This window comes from Anabas testudineus, chromosome 18, assembly GCF_900324465.2.
Source record: "Anabas testudineus chromosome 18, fAnaTes1.2, whole genome shotgun sequence".
Taxonomy (NCBI): domain Eukaryota; kingdom Metazoa; phylum Chordata; class Actinopteri; order Anabantiformes; family Anabantidae; genus Anabas; species Anabas testudineus.
Genome location: NC_046627.1, coordinates 26,727,405 through 26,753,558, shown reverse-complemented (window position 1 = coordinate 26,753,558; position 26,154 = coordinate 26,727,405). Strand labels below are relative to the sequence as shown.

Sequence of the window (26,154 nt, the reverse complement as noted above, 5' to 3'; positions counted from 1 at the left end):
TTGACTTTAACATGACTGTTAAGTAACTGACTGTTCTGTCAGACTGCTACTGTATGTCAAAATAGTTTGTTCACAGTGTTTTGTTACTTACATTCAGTATCTGGTTAAAAAAGTGAGACAGCACGACCAATTTAGAGTCAGAAGAGGACGCATTTCTCCCCAGGGCACAGTGACTTTTGAATGATAAGACAGTTCTCCCAGCTCTCCATTAATCAACACTTCACAGTGACCTAACAGCTGGCTTTTACAGGTTTTTTTCTGTGTCTTTCTCTGTCCGATTCTCCCCTTTTGGTCTCTCGCCGCTCTTGTGAGCTCTCGCGGGTGTCTGTGAGTTACTGACCGACAGAGAGGAGAAAGAAGTTTTAGTACTTCAGGTGGAGAGGGGTCCTCGGCTGTGCCAACATTCTGGCATTTACAGGGACGCCCTGAAGAGTGCTGGAGCTCGACCAGGGCTGATGGGCTCCCAGCATCCAGATAACACAGCCACTCCTCGCCTGCCAAAAGGTGCCCACGTGTGTAAGAAATGTACAAACAAGTAAGTCAAAATCCTAAAACAAATATTTAAACGCACATTTTCATGAATTGTGACTGCACTAATAAACAATGAGTGGAGATGAAAGCACAGACACACACACATACACAGTGTAATGAGCACAGCTGGAGAGGGTGCAGGAGGGGGGAGAAGCAGAGCAGGAGGGAGGGATGTCCTCTGCTTCTCACCTTGGCTGCCAGATCCTTGCTGTGCATTTGGGGATTTTCCAAAGGGAACCAGCCCTATACTCCTTTATATTTCTTCCCATCTCCGTCCTTCTCAAGGCAACGTGTGTCTGCACACTTTTGCTGCCAAATTAGAGAAAGAAGGTGGTGTGTGTGAGTGTGTGTGTGTGTGTGTGTGTGTGTGTGTGTGTGTGTGTGTGTGTGTGTGTGTGTGTGCGAGTTGGGGGTCATTCGGAGTGTGAAAGAGGAAGAGAAACACAGAGAAAGAGAGCATTAAAAAAGGAAGGAAAGCAGAGGAAAGAAAACAAGACTGCTGACTCAAAGAAATAAAACGAGACAAGCGTTTTCTGATTCGATGGGCGGGTGAGGGCGGTCAGAGGACAGGAGCTGATGGGAAGAAGAGGAGTGAGTGTGTGTGTTAGCAGGCATCTCGGTCTCTAAGGTCATACATTAGTGCTTTTAAATGTGTATACAATCATGTTTCCGGCCAATAGATAATGGTAGCAGTCATGCACCAACAAACGGAGAAAGATATAAGTTGAAGGAAGATGATAATGTTAATATTAACCATTAACCATTGTTATTAATCCTTTGATTTGTTAAATATACCAAAATGTTCATCCAGCATAATCTCTTAGCCACTCTGGTTCAAGAACTCGCAAGAAAATCAGATCACAGTGTCGGCGACTGTGAGCTCTTCAAGGTTTCCATCCAACTGCTGAGAGCAGCTATGGGACTATGCTATGTACTCAGTTTTTCCGTCCTGTGTTAGTGTCTTAGTGCTAATATGGTTCTGCTGTTTCCAGCAGCTGAAGTGCCTGACAAAGACTTTTAGATTTTTGTTTTTGTTGTGTTGTTTCCCAATCACTGCAGATAAAGCCTTCAGGATGGAAGGTGAAACGTCTTCATGAACTTAAAGCAAGCATGCTTTTTGGGATAAACGTGACCTGGATTCTTCACAGGTACTCCGCAAAAAAGCCGAGAACCACATGTATTGAAGGAACTATCCCCACACTCTCTCACAGTGTCCACAGAGAAAGGAACTGTTCGCTGTTACAGAACACACTGCTATGATGGATGTGGTAACTCTCTATATCACCAAAGACCATCCATCCCAATTTACTGGTTTTGTAGGACGTGGCAGCAGAATGACAAAGCATGAAACTCAAAGAAGTTAAAGAAGTCCACTCATAGAGGGTCGTTAACAGTAAAAGACATACACAAATGTTTGTTTTAGTTTGATATCCTATAAATCACCATATTAATTTTATCTGTAGCTACACCTGTACATATTCCTGTCTTGTTGTGTGTGCATGACCCTGTGTCAGAGAGTTTATGGATAGTTAGTACTGACCAGAATGCACAATGGGGCTCTACCTTCTCAGCTCACAGATATAACTCTTGTCAACATGCAGCAGGCCTATTGTTTGGCTCTGGATGTAGCTGCGGCATTTTAGTTGCATAAAGTTGCCCTATATCTTTTTTACCCATTCTCCTGCCCTGCTTTTCTCATCTCTGCCTCATATCTCCCTTTTTCCTATACCTGCCTACCCCTCCACCCCCAACTCCTGGGTTGGTGATGTGAGCAGAGGTGTTCCCTATTTAGTGCCCAGTGCCTCTGTGCATTACCAAAGGAGTCCCCATTGCAGAGCTTAGAGAAAAGCACAAACAGGCAGGGAGGGGAGGGAACAAGCCTGGGAGGAAGGCTGAACAACAAGCAAGGCAGAGGTATGGGGGAACTGGTAGGAGCAAAAGGCTATTGGGAAATTAATAACAAAACAGGCAATGAAGAGATAAAGTTGAGGAAAGCAGACAGGTCATAGGTAAGGTAAGGTAAGGTAAGGCTCAAAGTAAAACTGCATTTTCATCAAAGCTATACAATTTAAGTAGATTCTTGGAGCATGCTTCTGGTAATGAAAACCACTGTAAAAGGGCTAATTGAGGCTACACTGTGACACTCGTGAGTCACAGATGGTGCTGCAACAGAGCCGGACATGACATCATCACCTTTAGCGTCAAGTCACGTCTCAAACCTTTTCTTCTTCTGAGGGATCATTTCTTTTTCTGACAAATGAGATTCAAATGGAAATGGATGGTGCAACAACAACAACAGCAAAAGATATGATAGCTTCTTTCATCTTGGACTCATGTTGAATGGTACCTGAACGTTCGCCTCTCAAATGCCACTAAAGTTGAAGTTGATGCAACAAATCTCCATAAAGAAACCACTACTTGCAGTGATTCAATTGAAATCCAGTGATTCTACGGCACCTTTTTGCTGTTCTATTGCTGTTCCTGTTGTGGCCAGACTTTTGCACATAGATCAGAAACAATAAATAACATTCATGCAATTCAGGGAGAACAGGAAGGAGCATCCAAGCATCATGTAACATAGAGTGCTGTGGCCTCAGACTTCTCGAGTTCTGATGTAAGCAGCACTGGTGTCACTTTAAAGCATTCAGAACAGTAAATATGCACGGCTTCCACAGTCCTCTCAGTTTACTGTACATTACACGTACTGCATATTGCGTCTGTTCTCCTGAAACTGCATGTGAAAATCGGTTTTCTTCGGCTTCTCTTGCTCACCAGTATTTCTTAGGATTAGGTTGCAACTGGAGCAGTGTTCGTTTATCCTCTGAGCATAGATCCACAATGTCATGTGGTAGAGTAAAGTTTTACTTTGCCCAACTTTCCCCTGTTAACTGCAGAGAGTTTGGCCAGAGCTAGTCCTGGGTATCGGAGTCCGGCCCAATTATGTCTGCCTGCCTCTGTCAGATTGTTTATACCTGACTGCACATGTGTGTTTGTAGGGATGTGGAGGGTGGATAAATTGCACAGAGGTGTGTGTGTGTGTGTGTGTGTGTGTGTGTACAGGTTTGTTTTGTGTGTGTGCCTTCGACTACATCTCAAAACACCCCGCCAATCCCACCCACACACAACCCGGCCATCCACACATCCCTTCCCTCTCCCTCTCCACTGCCATCACTCCACCCGGGAGGCACACGGCTAATAAAGTGGGCCAGGTACACGGCTGAGCCCTATTTTTATCAGAAAGCAATTTACAGGAGGTGCCCACAGGTAAGTGTGTCCCAGAGCCTCCGACAATGGAGCCATGACAAGGAGTTTCCCCCCACCATTAACCTCTGCTGAGCTACTCCCAAATGCCCCAGTGCTACAGGAGCACTGCACAGCCACAGCACAGACCTGCACAGACCTGCTCCTTGCTCCTGTACTCATATCAAAACCACCGAAAAGCATTTATTCTAGCTCACAGAATGGATACAAATGCTTTCTCACGTGCTTTCCCGATATGTATGATGCCAGGGAGTAGACCTAACACAGAGAGAGACAGCAAGTGAAAATAAAGACAAATGAACAGTAAACTGATGAAATAGGGCGCTGTAGAAGTGAGGCCGACAGGGGAATGATGAAGAAGAGGTGTGTATTGTTGGGGATGTGTAAAGACAGATGAATCCACACAGCCCATCTGGCCTCTTTCTTCATACAGCTGGTCTTTCTGGCTCTTGTGTGAAAATGTTTCTGCTTGTGTATGCTATCATCACAAAGTCAGGCTTTAGTTATTGCTGATTATTATTATAAACACACTGCAGAAAAGTGAAATGTGTAAATATGTAGGTCATTTAGTAGATGGAACAGTAAGGAGAGTATGGGAATCAATGAGTATTCATTTGTACTACAGTTAAGTAAAGAGTGTGTGTACTTTTGTCACCTCTGCTGTCAGTTCATATTAGATTAAGAAATGGTTGTAGAACAGAAACAGAATTAAAGTCAATCAGATCTTCCTGAACATACATTGTGTAAATGCATAAATAGTATAAATGTCAGAAGTGACAGTTGACGGTGAAAAGGCATGAGGACGAGGGGGCAGAGGACAAAGGGAGAGCTAAAACAAGGACAGCAGAGAAGGGACACATCAAGACGGGGATATATATGCTGTATCAAAGAGGTTCATGGGGTGACACAAAGCAAGTGAGTAGGACAGTATGGTGGAGGAGAGAGAAAAAGACAAACCACAAGAAAGGTCAACAGACGAAAATGGCCAGACTGACAGCCGAGTAAAAGTGAGACGGGGGGATAAAGGGGACATGGAGAAAGGAGGGGTAAGAAAAATGAGTAAAGCGATGGTTGTTGCTCCCAGCGGAGACGTTCTGTTCGCTGTGATTCATCCTTCTTTCCCTCCCAGCATCCTCCTCTCCCTTTCTCTTTTTTCTTCTCATGTCCTCTCAAGACAACGACAACAATTATTTGTGGAGTTTGTTGTTACTAGTGTTAAGATCCAGCCCGCCCTGTCAATCAAACTGCGCTACTAGATTTTTATTCTGAGTTTGAGGAACCCTGGCTTTTAATACTGTGTCACGTTTGTTATATAAATACACAACAGAGGAGTTTTTCTTTTTCTTCTCTATGTATCTGCTTTCAGCAAAAGCCTCACTTTAAACAAAATGAAATTTCAGGCTGGCACAATGTTTCTTAGGTAATCCTTAAATACAGTGGCAAAAAAAGTGGGTGAACCTTTTGGAATTCCCTGGTTTTCTGCAATTATTTGGGGACAGATCTAAATAAGTTCTGGAGGAAGAATGAGCTAAAATTCCTCCTGGACAATGTGCAGGCCTGATCCACAGCTACAGGTAGCGCTTGGTTAAGGTTACTGCTGCCAAGTGGGGTCAAGGAGTTATTAATTCCAAGGGTTAGAATTAGTGGTTCAAGCACCGCCGTCTACTGCAGCTGTCTAAAAAGCTATTTCCCCAAGGGGGTCAATAAAGTATGTCATTGTTATTATTACAATAAAATATACACTGTACATTTCCCTGGACACTGGTCCGAAACCTTGTTATGTCATTGAGCATGAAACTAAATCTTTAGAAGCTCCAGGAGTGCTGCTCTCTACACACCCCTGACCTCTGACCTTCCAGTGGCAGAGACAGGAAAAAGGGAATTTCTTTCATTGACCTTGAACAAGAATTGCTTTTACTTTGATAACTAGATTAATTCTTATACTGTATATTACAAGATTAAGTCTGTTTACTTAACTATGTAAACTTACATACTAAACACATATATGGATATTTAAAGATGTGTCACCATAAATTATATTACTGTAGGTGATCAAATTTAACTTTAAATATCTTAATTTAGAAAATATTTTGTGGCACTAAAGGAGAAGAGAATATACAATGACAATAGAACAAACAGAAACTGTTGAAAATAGTCCAAAAAGAAAATTACAGCAAATAAGAATTAAATGGGAATGATGCCACTGATTAAACAAAATATATATAGAGCTAAGAAAGCTGGAAAAACGACTTTTCTGTTTTCTCTGAGCCATTACTGGCAAATGTACAGCTGGAAGGAGGTTCTTCATTTTCAAATGCTTTAAGTGTTGTAATTATCTGCTAGTGTGTGTGTGTGTGTGTGTGTGTGTGTGTGTGTGTGTGTGTGTGTGTGTGTGTGTGTGTGGTTGCTGAGCGGAGCACATCTGCCACAGAGGCACAGGAAAGATTAATGCTGAGGAGACACTGGAACACTGCTGTAACCAAGGTGAGCCTTTGTCATTACCACGGAAGAGGAAAGGGAAACACCTACAGTAGTCACACTGGTTAAAAAGTAAGTCGAAAGTAAATCATGGAGTTAAAGAAGAACTGTCTGTAAGGGCAAATACATTTAGTGGGAAACTTTATTTTACATTTTTTTATCTATGTCTCACAAACATGGTTGATTCATGTAGGCCTATTTGTCAGAATTGAAGTATTTGCTAATCATCCACCAGTAATATCCCTCTTTTTATTCTTTACCCTCATATCAGCTATAGCGTAAATACAATTCCTTTGGTTATGTTTAGGCTTCCACATCAAGTATATTTAAAAACAGTTTAACCTCACAATGTGTGATATCAAAAAGTAAAAATGAAGTAGGGCTGTAAAACCAAAACAATAAGCTAAAAGGCACTAAAACACTTCATAGAGATGAAGTGAACTGCAGAGTAGGTAATACAATTTTCAACAGAGAACCCTTTCACATAATGGTAATAAACTGATCAAATGCTGACATAAGAATATTGATAGTAGCAGCTTTAAAGCTGTAATTTGTAGCCTTGCATCCAATTTAATAAACCAGATTATATCACCTTTAACTGCTGTTTTCTTTTTTCTTTCAGCAATGCAAACTAAACTAACCAGCAACTAACCTAACCAGCCTTTATCCCCAAATCTCCCTTATTATAAATCTCTAAGAAAGCACACATAAGAAATTAAACAACAGTATTTCCCCTCATCCTATGGTCCCACAGTGCAGTATTACTACAGAAACCAGTTTATCATGACCTAAAGGTGGCTCATGGCTCATACAGAACATTCTTTCTGTAATGTAACGTAATCTTCATATAATTTTACAATGAGGTTATTTCTTGCTAAACATTTGCTTTACACTTCAGGGGATGATGCAGGGCCCCTGTCCCCCCTGCACGTGCAGAGCGTTGCATAACAGCGAGTTAAGGCAGCACAATGCCTCTCTCCAGAACCTGAGGGCAACAAGCTCCAAGCATGCCTTCATCCTCTATTTCTGTTCCCCATCTTCTCCTCTGTCTTTTCCCTCCAGTGCCCACATTTGCACAGAACAATGGCTGAACAGGTAGTTTGAGGTGAAAAAAAAAAATCCTCCTCTCCTTCATCCTCCGTCTTTTTACATCTCTGAGGGATTTTCTTATGTGCTTATTTCTTCTTCCCTCCTCTCTTTCCCTGTGGTTCTTTCCCTTAGTGAAAATGGGTCACCTTTCTTCTGTCAGGAGAATGCCTGGGTAAATATAACCACCCCATCTACTGTACGTGTGTGTACGCGCATGCAAGGTTTTTAATGTCTAGGGGGGTCTCAAGGCCTGAAAAACTTATGTGCTAGGACCATTTTCTGGGCCTCATTAGGGAAAAAGTGTTTCTTTTTTTTTTTTTTTTTTACAACGTGGGGCCACAATAGGGTTAGAGGTTAAGATATAAATTGAGGCTAAGCTTTGACAACTCAGGAAGTTGCACTTAAAGTTGAGCTACATTCATTATCCACCCTGAGCATTATTCCGATTTTTCATCCTTGAGCCAAGCAGTCACCCTGAAGTTTTCCAGCTAAATTGCATAAATTATTAAACCACTGCCAATACTTGTCTTTGGTGAGCAATAGATGCAAACACAGACAGCACTGTTTTTCCATTGTTCCAGCTGTTAGGAAGCCTGTCTCTCCCCTCTTCGGCTGTGCCGGTATGCATGCAGGCAGCGTAAGATTGACTCTGAAGTGAGCGCACCGATGCACTTCAAACAAGATCTCACACACTTTGCCTGTGTGCCAAGAGGAAGAAGGGCTGGAAAAAAGAGCTTTCGCTGCATCCTGATAGAGTGCACTCTGATCCATTCCTCTGACTCTTCATCTGTTCCTCCATCTACCTCTCAAATCTGTGGATCAGCTCTGCCACTTCTCTCTGCACATCAGTGAGGAACAACTCTCAAGAAAGCACCCTATGAGTTGTTTCACAAGATATACTTTACAAGTGGTGCTGTGACCAAGAGTAGGATGTTGTTTCACGCACAGACGCAGGCAGTCTTTGCAGTCTGTTGTTCATCACTGTCAGTGTGAGTGAAAGGAAACCAGCTTGGTGTAAAGAGACCCTGTCTCACATATCACCCTGCAAATCTTCTTCTATATCACTTACAGTGTAATATGCCCACACACATGGTGAACATTGCACATGAATTGTGAATTAGGACTCTGATGATAATCCACTATTTATACATCAATGAATTTGCCAAGTTTGTATTGTGTTGGTTGATAATGGCTATAACATGCATGCAAAATGGAGCCTGTGCAAATGTTTCTATTTTCATAGAGTACTTTGCTTCTGCTTGATTTACATTTTACAAGATTAAGCTCTGGGAATTTCAGAGCAAATCTATCATCATTCTTGGGCTGTTTGAAATATTATATAACCCTCTGTGGCTGCAGGAGCCAATGGTGAGGGGTTATTTAGGATACAGATGTTAATGTATTTCTAATATAAGATGGTGCGGCAACATTTCAACGAGGATTCCATCACAAGTTGGATCTTTAACAGCATTACTATACTGTGTGTGCAGACTGTACCGAAGTGTAGAGGTAGCCCTCGCTGTTCATGGCGACGTACAGCCCTGTCTTGGTGCTCTGGATGGCAACTATTCTGAGCCCCACAGGAATCAAGTTGAACTGCACTGCAAAAAATAAGACAAAGGGTCATGTTAGAGCAATCATTCCTTCTTTTAAATGCTCGCTGTGCTTCCTTGTAGCATAAAAAAACAATTGCTTTGCAGCTGTCTCCTATTTCCTCCTCCCTGTTGTACAGTATATCAGTCAATAGGGGAAAAGGGAAGTGTGTGAAAAAGAGACAGCATGAAGGAAGGAGAGGTTAGGTGAGGGTGATATAGGAGAAATAAAGTCTGGCTGCAGGTACACCGCAGGTCAGAGAAACCCGGGAGTGACAGAGCAGAGAATTCCCCTGCTGGACAGAGAGAGATAGGGCGAGCACAGCTTAGCAGAGGGTATTTAAGAATACAGTACATTAGAAAGTAACATCTCCTGAGCCTGCTTTGAATTCCATTTCCATTTCCTCCATCCTGACAGTAAACAGGACTTTGTAATGCAGTTTGTTGAATCCCCTCCTGTGGAACCTTGGATTTCTTATGTGCATAGCTCTCCATATAAACGAACTCCAAACCTGGCCACTGGGGCAGCACTCACGGTGTGTAGTACTTGTACATGTGTGAGTGCGTGTTCAGACTCGTAAACACAAGTAGGCTGACTGTGGTCAATGCAGGTGTAAATACTGCGTCTGACTTTCTGAACTTGTCTGTGTAGTATGTGCGATACTTGTGTGCATATTCTCCTTTTGGGTGTGTGCTTAGTGTGGTATCATGCAAAAGTGTAGCTACTAAAATGTGGCATGATTACATGAGTGATACTGACAACATAGCCTGTGGCTCCCAGCTGATTTTTGGGCAAACTGTCATGATGGCCAAATGCATCCCCAGATCACGCTGGATCAGAGATGACAATGACAACCAAAACAGATTAACTTAACAAGATGTATCCCGTATCTAGTGCCATGTCTTGTTGAACCTGTTGTTTTTGCACCTTGTCATAGTGATTTAGGGTTTACCCTGCTTCAGTCATATTTACCAGGACCTTGTAAGAAGTATCGCTGTGATGCAGCTGCAGTAGTGGTGTAGAATATCTGAGTCATTTCTCTCATTCATAAATTATAAGTGGTTGTCAGATTGATTGATTTCTAACACAAGAGAAAACTTAAATCTCAAGAACATGTTTTAGTTTCATGAAGCTCACTTTCATTAGCTGCTATTAGACAAATCAATTTCAATTCAGACGTGCTGCCACCATAATGGATGGAAGTTAAGTTATCAGATGGAGATGGAAAGTCAATACTTGCAATGGGGAGGGGGGGGGGGTAGTTTTTGACAGATTGTTTTTGAGTTAGGAATAATTTAAGCTTCAAGAAAGATTGTTTTTCCGTTTAATTAATGCAGATTTTTTTTGGTCCTCCTTTTTCTTCTCAACATTTCCACTATTTCCACAGTACCACAATTATTCACCAAACTGAAGCAAAAGGCAATACAGGTAGAGACACGTGTCCAAAGTGCAAATGTTGTGTGATGACGGCAGGCCACATGTTTCACCCTCTGTCAGTACTTCTCTCTTTCTAGCTTCAGGAACCGGCTTCTATTTGCTCGATCGATCCCTGCATCTCAAACAGTCGGTTTTGCAAATGAACAAGGTGTCACCAAACACCACGGCTGAGATGACAAATAGAAAAAGACCCAGACACACACACACACACAAAAACGCACTCGTGCACACATCAACCTCCTCCTTCCTGCCACTCTCGTTCCCTGGTGCTCCCACTTCTCACTCTCTTGCTTTTTACTCTGTTAAAACATTTCTTCATTACGGTGTGGAAAATGATTCTCTATATCAGAGTGTAGGCTGGATTTAGAGACCAACCTCAGTTACTTTTGCTGCATCAGCTTTTTTATCACTAAGAAAAATGAAACAACAAGAGGGGAAATACCCAATCTCTGGGATAGTGTATGTGATTTGTGGGCTGCTATTAACTTGTAAGGCTTCCAAAGATAATACAAACAATTTTGCTCAAATATTTAATATGTCCCTACAGTCTATATGCAAATCTACATTCATTGCTCCACTGTTCTGAAATTTGTAATAATTTCACTGGTACAGGCTCCAACTAACAGGAGCATTAACAGGACTTAGAATACACTCATTTACATCCTACTTTTCACACCCTCTCCCCTTTTGTTTCTCTCTGTCTCTGTTTTTATGTCATATTACTATTTTGCCTCCTAAGAAGGGTTGCTATTTCATTATCGATCAAATTTTGCTTTTGTCACATTTATCACGTAACTTTCTATGTGGTTATTAGAAGCATCCCGTCTCTCCTTAGTTTTCACTCACCCTCCCTTTCCCTTCCTCGCTTCGTCCTTCCATTTGACTTGCTTTTCTCTCTGCAACTCACAGAGGAGGCCACTACATTAATCAAAAGTGTTCTTAGGGAGAGACAGAGGATGGGGAAAGGAGAGGAGGGGAGGGAAATGATGTGGAGGAACAAGGGTGTTGCCAAATCAATCCCACAAGTCAATTTGAGGCGTGAAATCCTCTAGACAATAAATAAACAAGGAGAAAGTGGGGATGAAAATGAGGGAGATGAGGGGGAAGCAGTGGCAGGACACAAAGTTAAGCTGTGCAGAGGGCATCTGCATGCCGACACCGTGCTGCTGCTCTGCAGTGGTGTATTATGCAGCCTAGTTGGTCTCTACTGGAATGAGAAGAGGATTACAGTCATCTGTGAGACATCACACAGAGTTTAACTTGTGGACAGACATCGGCCTTTCTTTATTCTGTTTTTTTGTGAGCGTGTGTCTGGCCGCGGTAAGAGAACTGAGATGTGAGAGTATGTCTAATGCATCTTTATGGCAGCATCCCCACACAGAACAGTTTTCTGACTTGATTTTGGTCAAGTTTAAGAACCATTACACCCTAGTTAACGCATTACAGTCCCAAAGCCTGCCCAGAATTCTGCTAGGTTAACATCACATGCATGATTAATGACATAACGGCATGATTAAAGTCCCACAAATCAACAAAATCTGTGAACATCAGACAGCCACCATGACATTAGCAACAACAGCAGCAAAGCGGCCTCAAATCATGATGATCCCTCCACTAAACTCCACTGCTGGGGTGTTTTCATGTTGGTACCTTTTTTACACCATGCATACTGCAGTAAACAGTTCAGCCTTAGTTTGACCAGTCCACATCTTTTTCTCTAAAGCATTGTGGAGTGTCAAGGTGTTCTCTGGTAAAACTTCAGGTAAAAAATATACTGTTCCTGTCAAACAAAAATGGAAATAATAAAGTTGTAGTAAACACGTTGATTTTTCACTGGCAACAACGGAAAGAGGCTCTCTTCATCAACACACTGTCATTTGTGTTGGAAAAAATGAGCTTTAGAGACTCAATAGTGGATTAAATGACTTGTAGCTGAGCTTCATGGCTGATTTCCCTGGTGGTCGATGACTCTGGTGAAAAGACAACTACCCTCACTCTCCCGTTATTTAACTTCTTCCTCTTCCCACAGGCCTTCCGCTCCGTAACCGATATCTCTGTGGTTTTATCTGTCTTCCTTTCAGCCAATCTCTCTTCTCTTCTTCTCTCTCCCTGGTGTTTTTTGTCTTTTTCACCCCAACTTGTCATGAATTAACAACCTTTTTCTTATCTCGCAGTGTTTTTCCATACATCTCTCTATTTTTCTTCCTTATTTGTTCCCTTTCAATTCCCCCATTGGCCGCTGTCGTTCTGTCAGTCCTCTGAAACCAATACTTTTCCAGTGTGCGTCCATTCATCTTTGTCCTATTTTACCCAGCAGCCTTCTCTGTCTGTCTCTTCATCACTCTGTCTTCTCATCTCTGCCTCTTCTGCTTTATTTTCCCTATCCTCACATCTCATCGCTTAGTATTCCTCACTCCCGTCTTCGCACCCTCACTCTTCATCTGCTTTCGATGAGCACATTTTTTTTCACCTTTCAGCTGTCACAGAGAAAGAAGTTTCCATCCTCTGCCTTTCAAGTCTTTGAGTTGTTTCTTCTGCCCCCTGCAAAGTAGAATTATTTATTTATTATTAATTAGAAAGAGAGAAAGAGCAGGCTTGTTCCAGAGCAGATAGAGAGAGATAAGTCAAATTTCCCTCTAACACTAGAGATAGTAATTACAGTGAATTAGAGTCAGAGTTTTCCTTATGTCTTTCTGATGTACAAGCTGAGAATCAATAGCTTTTGTTTCTGTCTCTGCAACTCTTCATTTTTTTCTGTCAAGTTGTCTGAATTCCTGTCTCATTTTTGGTTTTTGGCTTTCCTCTGCTCCAAGAAACAAACTTTAGAAAGAGACCGAATTCAGTGACAGTCACATTTTATTCACTCCCTGTTTTCTGTTATGTATTTTTTAATCTTCCTTCAGCTCTTCTGAGATCTGCTTCCTGTCCAATTACTAATCTTCTGTGTGACAGAATCCTCCACAACTTTGTTCTGTCACATGTCTCACTTAGCTGTAGCTTACTGTCATGTCTGTACAACTATCCCCCGTGTTTGGGACTTTCACACACATTTCTTACTATGAGATATGAAATCAAAGTTATTTGACAAAGAGTTATTTAGTTTACTTCCTTTTTGTTTTTCACTAATTTGAAGTGGGTGAAACCCTGTTTGATCAGTTGTTTTCATGCACAAATCAGATTATTATATTCGTTTTTCATCCCATTTTGTGCATGTTGCTCAGTACACCAGTGGTTTCTTTTGTTTCTTTTTTTAGGATATGCCAGTTTCTTGTATTGACTATGTCCAATGTTGGTGCAAGGCTTTAGATTGTTTGTCACAAGAAAAACCCCAAGGCTAAATTCAAGAGTAGTACATTTAAAGCTATTTATATCTATTTGTAGCTATTTAGAGCAAACCTTAAGACAAGAAACACCTCAGTCACATGTTTCAATGCTTTTGCTCACTTAAAATTTAGGTCACCTGATAGAGGTGGTAGAAGTTCCAAGTTGGATAATATATGTTAGTGTAAATACCATCAAATAAAAGCTGACTCAATTAAAACAAACTGTAAAAAGTGTAACATTGTTGTATAATTACATTGTTGTAAATAGTACCCATGTATAGGTGAGCAAATGATGAGGCACATATGTTTCTCATGTGAAACCTGAAATAATTAATTAATTAATAAATGGGTGATTGAATGTTCCTCTTGTGAGAAATACATTGTGGATATTTGTATTCAGTGCCATCCTTCATTTATTATCAATATATATTATTATACATATTGACTGAAATATTGTAGAAGGCTCCAGAAAGTGAAGAAATGTGTCTGTGCTCAGTGATATCCATGGGATACCACAAATTTCCATCTAGTAGCATAATAGGGTCAGAATTGGTAGTTTAAAAGCTAAAACCCTAAAGGGATTAGTTGGAAAAAAATCACGGCAAAGTGGTCAAAATGCACAAAAACAACACTGTAGTCATGTAACAACACCATCCTCCCCAATAAACAGATAACAGCTCCCTCACTGTTCTCTTCTGTCCTCCCCTCATCCCTCTCCCAGCTTTATTACATAACAGCCTGAAGGAGCCAAACACAGGGAAGGAGAGAGAAGCAGGGCAGGAGGAGGGGGTGTCAGCTCCTCTGACCTCCCACCAGAGGGGGGAGACACAGTGATTGAGGAGCCATCAGCTGTGTGCCAGCTGCTCCTCCTGCTTCCCCATCGCTCCCTCCCTTCTCTCTTTCTGTCTCTCTTTCCCTTTTCCTTTTGTAATCCTCACATTTCCCTCTCACTTCCCCTCTCTTCCTCTGCCAACCCGTCGTGTCTCGCTGGCTCAGTTTTCCCTGTCGTGTTCCACGGTGCCCTTTCTCTTCCTCTTCTTCTCTCTAAACCTCTTAGTGTCTGTTTCCTTCCCTTTGTCCCTTTTTTTGTTTTAATATCAAGTCGCTTGCAGCGTCGTGACAACTTCCTCTATCGCCTGCTTGTGGTAGCCCTGTGGGAATAAGTAGAAAAAGTGATAAAAGTATTGCAAGGCCAGACAAAAGCCACACTCGTCACTTTTTTGTTCTGCTGCATCCCCTCAGGGCTTCCATACCTCCTTCTAGCTTATGTTCTTACACTAATTTTTCCCTTCAGTGTCCTGCTGTTCTGACACATTTGTGTCCGGGAGAACCAAGAGGTGAAAGCAGCTGGTCGAGGCGAGGCCCTGTATCCCTGGAAGGGAGGTGGCTTTTTCTTTTTGCTCTTTTTCTGTCCCCTGAAGGTCACTGGTTCAGTGTCATTCCACTGAGTCACACTAGGTCGCAGGTATAAAGGGGCATGAAGAGAAATCTAAACAACCAAGAGTCAGAGGTCTTTGAAAGGTCAACTTTGTTTGGGAGAATATTTTCCAGAAAAAGCGTGTGATTTGTAAGATACGTTCGTCAGATATTCAAGTACCCAGGCAGCCAGTCCATCACAGAGAGAGCCTCAGATATGAATTGCGCTGTTGCTGTTCCATTAATGATTTATTCCGTTTGCTGCTGATCTGGCCTTTTCTCTCTCCCTCTCTCTTTTTTTTTTGAGTCTTCCTGGTGTGCGCTGCAGAGGGGTGCATAATTATTGCACGCAAACTAGGGGAGGTTGCAAGCCTCAGAATTCTCTGTCTGAGAAGCACCACAGTGCTTTATGAGAGATCACATTACATGGACAGAGACAGGTACTGTATGCACTGTGAGTTATTCTCTTGAATAAGAATCTGAAGTTTGACACTTACAGAAACTTTATGTAGCCTTCAAAAAGTCAATCAAAGATCCTCCGAACACTTGTCAAGCTCCATTCTTACTGAAATTTTGGTTATGGTTGAGTTCAGTTTTACCTTCAAGCAAAGACGATCTGTGACTTTCGCTGAGAATACTCTCATATCTCAGCAAATTACTTTAGTCACTTCAATCTGAAGATAATCAAAGCTATGAAAATATAACCCTCAGTTCATTCTGAATTATGCATAATTTCAGAAAGAAATTATATATATATATATATATATATATATATATATATAATTAAGTGTCGCTGTAATGAGAAAAAAAGTGGAAATAAAGACCTGTTAATAATGAAAGTTCAATACTGAATTACTAACTGGAAAAACTTTTCCACGGTCAAAGACCACCAGGGGTCCCAAATGTTTTATATGGGAGATCGCAAAAGCACCAATAACTCATAAACTGACGGGATAAGGATATGGGGCATCCTGCTTTATCAGCTTATTTTAATACACCTACATCTACATGAAATCTCCCTTTATTCAGATCAAGATCTATATTTCAGCTGATACTTTGCTTACGAAGTCCTAAAAAAATGACTCTAGCTTCACATCAAGGTGGAGGAAACCTGGGGGCTCTAAATGTCCTCTATAGGTATGAAAAGCAAATAAGCTGCTTTGAAATGAAATCACAGCAAATCTTGGCTTTGTAGTAAAAATACATATAATGTGTTTCTGTGTAACAGTACTCATCACAGGGAACGTCATGTTAGCTGTGTAAAATGAACAATGATTCCCTTTATGCCACCTTTTTCTAGTTCAGTGTAAATGGATAATGGCTGGTTAATAAAAGAGAGCACTTTATGTCAGCTTTGGGAAAAACTGGTGACAGGATCAGCTCACAAAAGGAACTAACAGTGGGTTAATATTGCAGGTGCTGTTACAGTCTATCATCCCAGAGTAAGAGTTTGGTCTGCCATCTATATTTGCAATTACTTGGTGAAAACTGGTGATGCATAGTTTCAACCCAGGGAGACTCCAGAAGGTAAACCCACTACACACAAGCTCTCTATAAATGCACAAATGCCTCCACAAAGGTATCGCACATGCTCACGCAGCTATATTTACCCTTTAAATATCCTGTGCAGCCGGATAATGACTGTGCTGCTGATTGATACTCAGTTACAGTACAATGATGTCAATCACTCAGTGGAATGATTCCTGCACGAATAAATATTCTGACTCTTGCAAAAAGTGTGCAGTTTACTGTATGAGTTTCACAAGGCTTGTCATTGCCCCTCCACACACACACACACACACACACACACACACACACACACACACACACACACACACACACACCACAGTGTCCCCTGAGAATACAAAGAGCCCAGGACGGCAGTTAACCAGATCTCAGGATTGATGGAATTAGTGTTGTTATAAAATGAACCGTAAGTCAGACCAACGCAAACACTTTGCAGGGTGACCTCCACTGGCTGATGTCTAATACCCCGACATATCAGGAGTGCTGTTACACAATTCCACATGGAAAATGAGCCCTGCTCGCCTTCGGATGTGCCCCGCGGCATTGTGTGATGAATATTTCACGTTGGACATGAGGATGTTTAAAGTTCAGTGAGCGGTGATGTTTACCTCAGTGTAGGTGTTGCATTGTTATATAACAGGGAAAAGGTGAGAGCAGGTCTAATCTGCTTCTGAGGAGCTTTTTGGAGACTAACGTCACCAAACGGCTGCTATTGGAGGATTCATACCCCTGGTGCTATTCCCAGTTCCCTAAGGCTTTATTTGTCCAAATCTACATTAAAAGTTTTTATAAAACACAATTGTTAGTTTACACTCTACAGATATGTGTTTGGTAATATCTAAGTGACATAAAAAACTTTTAATTTTCCTTCAAGGACAAATACTGTAATCTAACTACTGTTCTGACGTCTTCAAAAAATGCTGAAATATAAAGTTTACACAGGGAACTACAAGTCAAAATCCCCGTACATGAGCTTGTAAATCTAAAAATTGTGCTAACTTCATGTTTTCCGTCCGAACTGGTGTTTTGACAGAAAAAAAATGCTGTGTTGCCACATCAGGGATATCCTATAATACAATATTGATCTCTCTGGGAGGCTGGAGGGAGTCTAGAGCCTCTAGAGAATCATGGGATATGATGTTTTTGGTCAGTAATCACCCAGGTGATGATCCCTCCCAGGGTGGTGTGTGTGTGTGTGTGTGTGTGTGTGTGTGTGTGTGTGTGTATGTGCTTGCATTTGGAGAGTCAGCAGCAGAAGATGACCACAGGTTGTTTCACTAATAGGTAGCGCTTTAGGTCCCAATTCAGATCCTCAGAGGATTCTTTGCTGCCATTAAGTGATTTTAATATACTTAAGAGTTAAAAGTCCAAACTGTATGTAAATATATATGTGAGGCTGGGACGGGACAGATGATGTGGCAACTGATTTACGTAGCAATTTCTGTATGTATCAGATTGATATGGTTTTCTGGTAGTGACTGATTACCACTTTATCTGATGTCCTCTTGCTGTTCTGTTTTGTGAATACAGCAGGTGGCTGTGGTCACCAGCACATTGGTTACTGAACTGTGCATGGTGTACAACATATTGTCGCTCATAGATTTACCAAATATTGACACAAAGGCTTCCCGCAAATACTGTAAGACACAAGCTTAAGACAGTTCCAGGAGTTCAGCAGTGAGCTCAAAGCTCAATATATTACTAAAACAAAGACTATATTTCTGTTTAAGTTTGCTGGTGTACCTAACACAATATTTTTAATAACCCGAATCAAGTTATGTAGTTGCCTGTTTTATCCATTCAGTTGTGTAAATGAATTAACATTAACACTAGCTGACTGTATTCTATTTATTAGTTGTTTATATAATATATAAATAATATAAAGAAAGAGTTTGTACAGTAGGTTGTGATGACAGTTTTGAGTGCCACAGACACTGACAACATCAAGTTTAATTCTGCTCTTTCGCCAGTTTAATTAAGCCATAGAGATTAGTTGGCAACAGCTGACATGATATGTTTTAGCAATGGTCAATACTTTGCTTTTGAAAACTGTTAAAAAGCTAAAAACTATTAAGCTGCCGCCTGATTTCTACACTGTGTTTTAACAACAGCGTCAGAGTTCACACTAATGTGTCCAAATCACCAGCTCCCAGTTCAGGTTTGGGAGGCAGACACCCTCATGTCATGCACGTAGCTGCTGTATACACTAGGTGTGTTAGTCAGTCAGCTCTGATTCTCTGACTTCTCCAGTACAGTTTTACTTTTATTGCTAGCACAGCTGCTAAAAAAATACAGCTATGTTTAAAGAATACAATAGTGGTAACCACATGATAGTCCATTTGATTTTCTTTACATTTATTTTGAAGGTTTCACTACCTTTCTCCTCCACAGATTAGTTATTCATGGCTACAAGAGTCTTGTAACTTAAAGGTCAGAACGATTGTAAGCAAAACAATTAAAAACGTGTTTGAAAAAATCGGTGCCAGGGCTCTCCTGTGATTTACTATGTGAACAAATCCCATTTAGCTGGCAGTCACCCAAAGCACCGCGCCAAGAGTGCATACATTTTCAGCCTGATTGATCCTAGAGTGAATCAAACCAGAAAGTGTTGCGCGTTCATGTGCTGTTCAGGTGTTCAGATACATCACTGTCATCCGAGAAAGTCGCCTTTTAAACGTCCTCTGGTGTGACAGCAGGGGAAACTCCCAGCGGTGCATGTTCTGACTGAACCGTGACATCCACACCTTCATTACAGTAGCTGACAACGTCTGCGTGTCTGATTGTTCACTTACAGAAGGAGCTGCTTTCGTCCTTTGTGCCTTCCATGGTGCCATCGGGCAGCATCTGGAGGTAGAAGCCGTGTCTGCAGTAGAGCCGGGTGACGATGCCCTTCAGCTGGGGCTCTGCAGAGCAAACACAGGGTTAAACACGCGTTAGCACCCAGGAGAGCACCCCGCACAAAACTATGTTTAAGGTTTCCGACTGACTAAACAAGAGGCAGGTCTTGATATTTACACTCAGAAATAGTCAAACAGTGAAGTGTGTGTGGCTGTGGCCTTCAGGAGGACTGATGGGATGGAGATGTGTCTGCTGAAAAGAAGCAAGTTACAGAAACAGGTTCAAGTTAGGGAGGCAGGCTGTTCATGGAGTGCATATACTGTAGGTGTGTTTACAGCCATGCCCGTGCACGTGTCTGTGGGGGATTGCAGCTGTTTTGAGGAACAGTCAAGTTAAATGTGGCTGTTGGTGTTTGTGTGCAGTTGTAAACAATCTTTAACATTTATTTATTTTAATAATCTTCTGTTAACTCTTGCTGTAGCTACCTTGACATGCGAACTCAAAGTCCACGCCATCTCACGCCGGGGTTGCTTTTGAAATTAAAACGCTTTGTTGTCGTCAGCTGAGCGGAAAGCTCAACTGCCTTCTTGTAAAAAAGAAGCTCAAGAAACCAACAAACAAGTTAACGGTCGTGATGAAAGTTTAATGAACTGTTTCCTGTTGTCTGTTTACGCCGCTCTTTAACTCAGCACACTCGGAGCCATGAGGCCACTCTTTGTTTCAGTCAGCCGATGGGGCATCCTCATCGTTGACTTGTCTTTCTCTAACCACGTGTTTGTGTCGAGTTGAGGCCGCGCACGCCAGACTGAGGGGGCTCTTTCAACTGCGAAGTGCTGAGGGAGACTAAATAGTGGATCAGAAGGAATGTCAGAATGCTGAAGTGTTTCCACAGTCAAGTTGAGACGCATCAAATATGGATGAGGACAGAGAAGTACAGGGGCAGCTGGCAATTGGGCCTGGGTTGGGTTGTATGTATGTGTGTGTGAGAGCGAGAGAGGGAGAGAGACATACTGCAAAATATATCCTACCTGGCATTCACAGTTTAAATAGTCCCTGTTCTCTACATACTTCTCTATGTATCTGGAAAACAGAGATGTGAATACAGCCCAGTTTTTGACATTTACAAGAGTAAATATGCTTTTTTATTCTGCTTCAATGTTTTTTTTTTAGTGTAACAATTCTCCAGCTCAAAGGTTCCATTCAGACTTTGATTGTGGAGCCTCGGTTCACTAAACACCTCGGTTCACCTTCTTCTTCTTTCTTGTTCTTTTAGTTTTTTAGGGGTTGGGGCCTTTTTAAAACAAAAAAAGACCTACACTCTGTAATGAAAGTTTATCTGCCCCTGATAAACAGCTAGACCTACTCCAGGTACAATGTTAACATTCTTAACAGAAAGCAGATCCTACAATAAGACATGTAGACCTCCAGAAGTGGTTGAATGGAGGCTCATTAGGGTTTGACTTAAACAATGATGACCATTTAGTCAAAGAAATACTAGCGTGTAATCCTCTCTTTCATGCTGACAGGATGACACGTCGTGTTTGGAAGGCCTCACATCGAAGGTTCTGGACCCAGCAGCAGTCTGAGTCTGTGTAACTACAGAAAAATTAAAGCTCATCCATCCATCAGTGGTTGGCTGGACACAGAAGGTCAAACGTGGAGTGTGGTAATCTATAACATCCTGAGTGCTAATCCCAAATTAAGCCTCAGACTGCACTGCAGGCCATGTGCTGCTTAACACATCTGCCACAGTGCAGAGCAGAGCTGGAAGGAGGCTGATGTTGACCTTTAGCGTGACTCTGCCCCCGCGCAGCTCTGCACTGGGAAGAATGTCGTGATCCAAAACATTCAGCTGAAATGTCGCTCGGACACAAAGACATGCAAGACTGCTGCTGCATTTGTAGAGCCAACTTAGATACATGCTTACACAAATACACACACACAGTCACCAAACAAAGTGGACCTGGTGCCTTGTGAATCATGGAAATGTGTGAAAATCTGCCATGACAGATGCAACTGAAGGTGTCTTTGGAAGCTCACCCTGACCATTTGTAAAACTATATTGAGGTTCCCTTTAGAGTTTTATTCTTAGTGGTGTAGAAAAGCCTTTGAAAGACCATTAAGGTCATGGCAGTGAAACAAAGTCTTGCTTGTGTGGACTGTAGTATCACATGAGAATGAATCCTAGACCTGTATTAGAGCAATGGCCAACAGACAAAAGATTTCTTATCAGAGTTCATCATGTCCATTCAGAACATGAGCTGGTGGTATGTGTGTTTATATGTGAGGAGGATTTGTGCTCATAATCCCACAGACATTTAACACCAATTACAAAGTGAGCTTAATAAAGAGAAGGATTAATTTTACTTGATAGGAATTTCAACCTTGAACCCCCACCCACCTGCTGTCCGATGCCTCAAGTCAAACGAAGACTGTGCAGGAGCTCCATGGCACACAGTTCTTAATGTGTGTGTGTTGGACGTCTCCAACAAACATGGTCTGCCAAGGACGATGTCAGTCATTTCTCTCTCTAACACACACACACACACACACACAGACAGAAGACACCTAGTCTTCCCTCTGTCCTCCACTGTCTGTCAGTAGGAATATGAATTGCACAGTTTCTGTCTCTTTGCCATCTTCTTGTTTCTTCTTTCTTACTCTGTCTTTCTGCATTCTCACTATGTCCCCTCCCCCCCCCCCCCCCCCCCCCCCCCCCCCCCCAGAAAATGCACACCCACTGTACAGGGAAGTCCTTCCTTTTGCTCTTTTTAAATACAGAAACAGGATGAAAGAATGATGCAGCGCGAGAAAAAAGGAGGAGGAGGAAGAATAGTTGTTTGTGCAAAGCATCAATAAAACATCACTTAACAGCGAGAGAAACTCTGCTGATTGACTAACACGCCACTCAGCAGAGGAAGAGGGGTGGGGGCAGAGAGAGGAGGTGAAAAAAAAGTGGAGGAAAGGAGAGGAACGAGAGAGGGAAACATGATTGTACCTCGATACATTTCTTTGCATGTGTTAACCACAAGTTCAATTCAGCAGCACTGGGACCTGTTGACCTGTTATTGATATTTCATTTAGTGAGTGTGGTAATTTGTGTTTTTTTAGCCACTGAAGTCTGTCAAAGCACTTGAAGATGATGGCACCGTGACAATTGCTGATTATTATATTTCCATCTGTTTGTCAAGGCATCATCTTAAATGGCCTCCGCTTATTCTGTGTCAGCGCCAATGCAGACAAACTCCAAGGAGCACAGATGTGCTACATCGCTGGCGAATTATTGTAGTCTCCTAACTGCTTCAGCGTCTGCTTCAGCTTTAAAAACTTTGAAGAGAGTATTAAAAAGAATCAACAGCAACATACATCATTTTTGTCTAGCACTATTGTGAAACTGTAACAAACATGCACAACAGCATTGATTCACAGGCAGTCATTCACCCACCACCAACACCACCTGCTACAATTTATTCTACATCCACCACTGATGGATTTTAATTTTAGAATATTAATAGGGGAAGTGCTAGGCAGAGGATGGAGGAGCAAAGCACACTGATTAAAGTCTTACGTACAACTAGCTTGATTCCCAAAAGTGGCATATCCTAATTAATAAATGTGATTAGCATACAGTAGTAATCACTTTTCATTAGCTACTGCATATGCAGTATCCTGTCTATATAACTGACATGGCCATACAGTTGAATTGAATTCTAAGCCATTTTTTTGTTTTTATTTTTTTCGTTTTTATTTTTTTTAATGCAAACACATTAACAGACAAGCACTCACACACAAATTCACTTTAGAGCGGCCAGGGACTGGTCAGTTTTAAAGGATCTTCTGCAGGGTTCTGCGGATGCTGGTCAGGAAGATCTCATTTCCTGGCTTGGTGAAGTGGACTCCATCAGGCAGAAATATGCTGTTGTTGAAAAATCGCAGGTGGGGATGTTCAATGATTGCACCACCAAAACTGCCAACGGTGTTTCTCATCAATGTGTTGACAAGCTTTCTGTCGTTGTTGATCATGCCTGGCTGTCCATATCTCCACGCTCTTCGCTCGTTGATGCAGGAATAAGCGATTGTCATTGAAGGAAACTCTTGATGTAGTTGTATCAGGTCCCTTTTCATTTGAAATGCGAGGTCCTTTGGAGAAACCTGTCCAAGATCGTTGCCACCAGCATGGACAACCAAAATGTCAGGGGGGCTCTGATTGGACAGCTCTCCATAAAAACGGGGAAGGACACCACTCCAGCGCATGCCCCCTTTGCCAAACCACTCAACTTTGGCTTGAAGTCCAAAATTCTCTCCAAACTTCTCATACGCTGCTTCCTCCCCGCGACGAATGTAACTGGACCCGATGATCCATATCTTTGGTAGCGGTCTTGTTGCTGTCCTGATCTTCTTCTTCTCCTTTCTTGATATGCTGCCTGAAGTTCTGGTACCGTTCTGTGCCTTTACTGCTTCCACTCTCCTCTTCTGCATTTGGTTGTGAATCATAAAAGACGAATATGTTTTAGAGGTACTTGGTAACTCTGTGTCTTTTACCTCTGCCTTTGTAATCTTCCTCTTCTTCCTTTCTGGAGAGCGGCCTTCTGGACCAGTATTGATCGCTGGAGAGACTTCAGCATAAGTCCTCTTTCTTCTTTCCAGGGGCCTAATGTGAGCCAAAATATGTTTCACCCTCTCAGACAATGTCAAGGGATGTTGCAGGCAGGATGAGCTACTAGATGTCTGGTTCAGTGATGTTGCCTTCTGAGTAGACTCATTCTGATCTGTCCTCTTGAGATTCATGACTTTTGCAAAGCCACCTTGCCCAGTTGCATCTTGAAGTAAAAAGCCTGACAGTGTGGATGAGAGCAGACTTCCACTGGCAACTTGCAGGTCCTTGTCAAAAGTGTAGTAAGCGTTCTGAGCCATTTTGTTGGGGTAATGTTTTCCAAACTTTTTCAAATTAGAAAAGAACTTCACTTTGAGAAAGCTACTAGAAAATAACTTTGTCTTAAGTTGTGCACCGACAAAGAAAGGAATGATGGCTTTGATCTAGTACAGGAAATGACATCACAAATGACACTGCCTGTGAGCTCATCAATAAACTATTGTCATCACCAATAATGATTCCTCAAATCCAAACTGGCACCTATGGCACAAACTCGTACATCATCAGTACATTAAACATTTGTTTAAAACCTGCCTTTTCTCTAAGTGCTAGGCAGAAGATGGACGAGCAAAGTACACTGATTAAAGTCTTACGTACAACTAGTTTGATTCCCAAAAGTGGCATATCATAATTAATAAATGTAATTAGCATACAGTGGTAATCACTTTTCATTAGCTACTGTATATGCAGTATCCTGTCTATATAACTGACATGGCCATACAGTTGAATTGAATTCTAAGCCATTTTTTTGTTTTTATTTTTTTGTTTTTATTTTTTAATGCAAACACATTAACAGACAAGCACTCACACACAAATTCACTTTAGAGCGGCCAGGGACTGGTCAGTTTTAAAGGATCTTCTGCAGGGTTCTGCGGATGCTGGTCAGGAAGATCTCATTTCCTGGCTTGGTGAAGTGGACTCCATCAGGCAGAAATATGCTGTTGTTGAAAAATCGCAGGTGGGGATGTTCAATGACTGCACCACCAAAACTGCCAACGGTGTTTCTCATCAATGTGTTGACAAGCTTTCTGTCGTTGTTGATCATGCCTGGCTGTCCATATCTCCACGCTCTTCGCTCGTTGATGCAGGAATAAGCGATTGTCATTGAAGGAAACTCTTGATGTAGTTGTATCAGGTCCCTTTTCATTTGAAATGCGAGGTCCTTTGGAGAAACCTGTCCAAGATCGTTGCCACCAGCATGGACAACCAAAATGTCAGGGGGGCTCTGATTGGACAGCTCTCCATAAAAACGGGGAAGGACACCACTCCAGCGCATGCCCCCTTTGCCAAACCACTCAACTTTGGCTTGAAGTCCAAAATTCTCTCCAAACTTCTCATACGCTGCTTCCTCCCCGCGACGAATGTAACTGGACCCGATGATCCATATCTTTGGTAGCGGTCTTGTTGCTGTCCTGATCTTCTTCTTCTCCTTTCTTGATATGCTGCCTGAAGTTCTGGTACCGTTCTGTGCCTTTACTGCTTCCACTCTCCTCTTCTGCATTTGGTTGTGAATCATAAAAGACGAATATGTTTTAGAGGTACTTGGTAACTCTGTGTCTTTTACCTCTGCCTTTGTAATCTTCCTCTTCTTCCTTTCTGGAGAGCGGCCTTCTGGACCAGTATTGATCGCTGGAGAGACTTCAGCATAAGTCCTCTTTCTTCTTTCCAGGGGCCTAATGTGAGCCAAAATATGTTTCACCCTCTCAGACAATGTCAAGGGATGTTGCAGGCAGGATGAGCTACTAGATGTCTGGTTCAGTGATGTTGCCTTCTGAGTAGACTCATTCTGATCTGTCCTCTTGAGATTCATGACTTTTGCAAAGCCACCTTGCCCAGTTGCATCTTGAAGTAAAAAGCCTGACAGTGTGGATGAGAGCAGACTTCCACTGGCAACTTGCAGGTCCTTGTCAAAAGTGTAGTAAGCGTTCTGAGCCATTTTGTTGGGGAAATGTTTTCCAAACTTTTTCAAATTAGAAAAGAACTTCACTTTGAGAAAACTACTGGAAA

The 26,154-nt window shown here is 41.9% G+C and overlaps 1 protein-coding gene across 3 annotated transcripts in view; it reads right to left on the bottom strand.

The window, feature by feature from the left end:
• The window catches only part of fgf11a (fibroblast growth factor 11a), a 76,090-nt gene that overhangs the window by 13,821 nt on the left and 36,115 nt on the right, over window positions 1-26,154 (bottom strand). Inside the window, exons 3-5 of one of the 3 annotated variants that reach the window (XM_026352383.1) lie at window positions 20,285-20,307; window positions 19,448-19,569; window positions 8,857-8,960 (exon numbers count right to left, since the gene is read on the bottom strand). In XM_026352383.1, coding sequence (XP_026208168.1) covers window positions 8,857-8,960; window positions 19,448-19,569; window positions 20,285-20,307 — 249 coding nt within the window. Of the gene's footprint in view, window positions 1-8,856; window positions 8,961-19,447; window positions 19,570-20,284; window positions 20,308-24,110; window positions 24,440-26,154 lie in introns of those variants that run through there. The other 2 variants (XM_026352381.1, XM_026352382.1) reach the window with 2 other exon arrangements.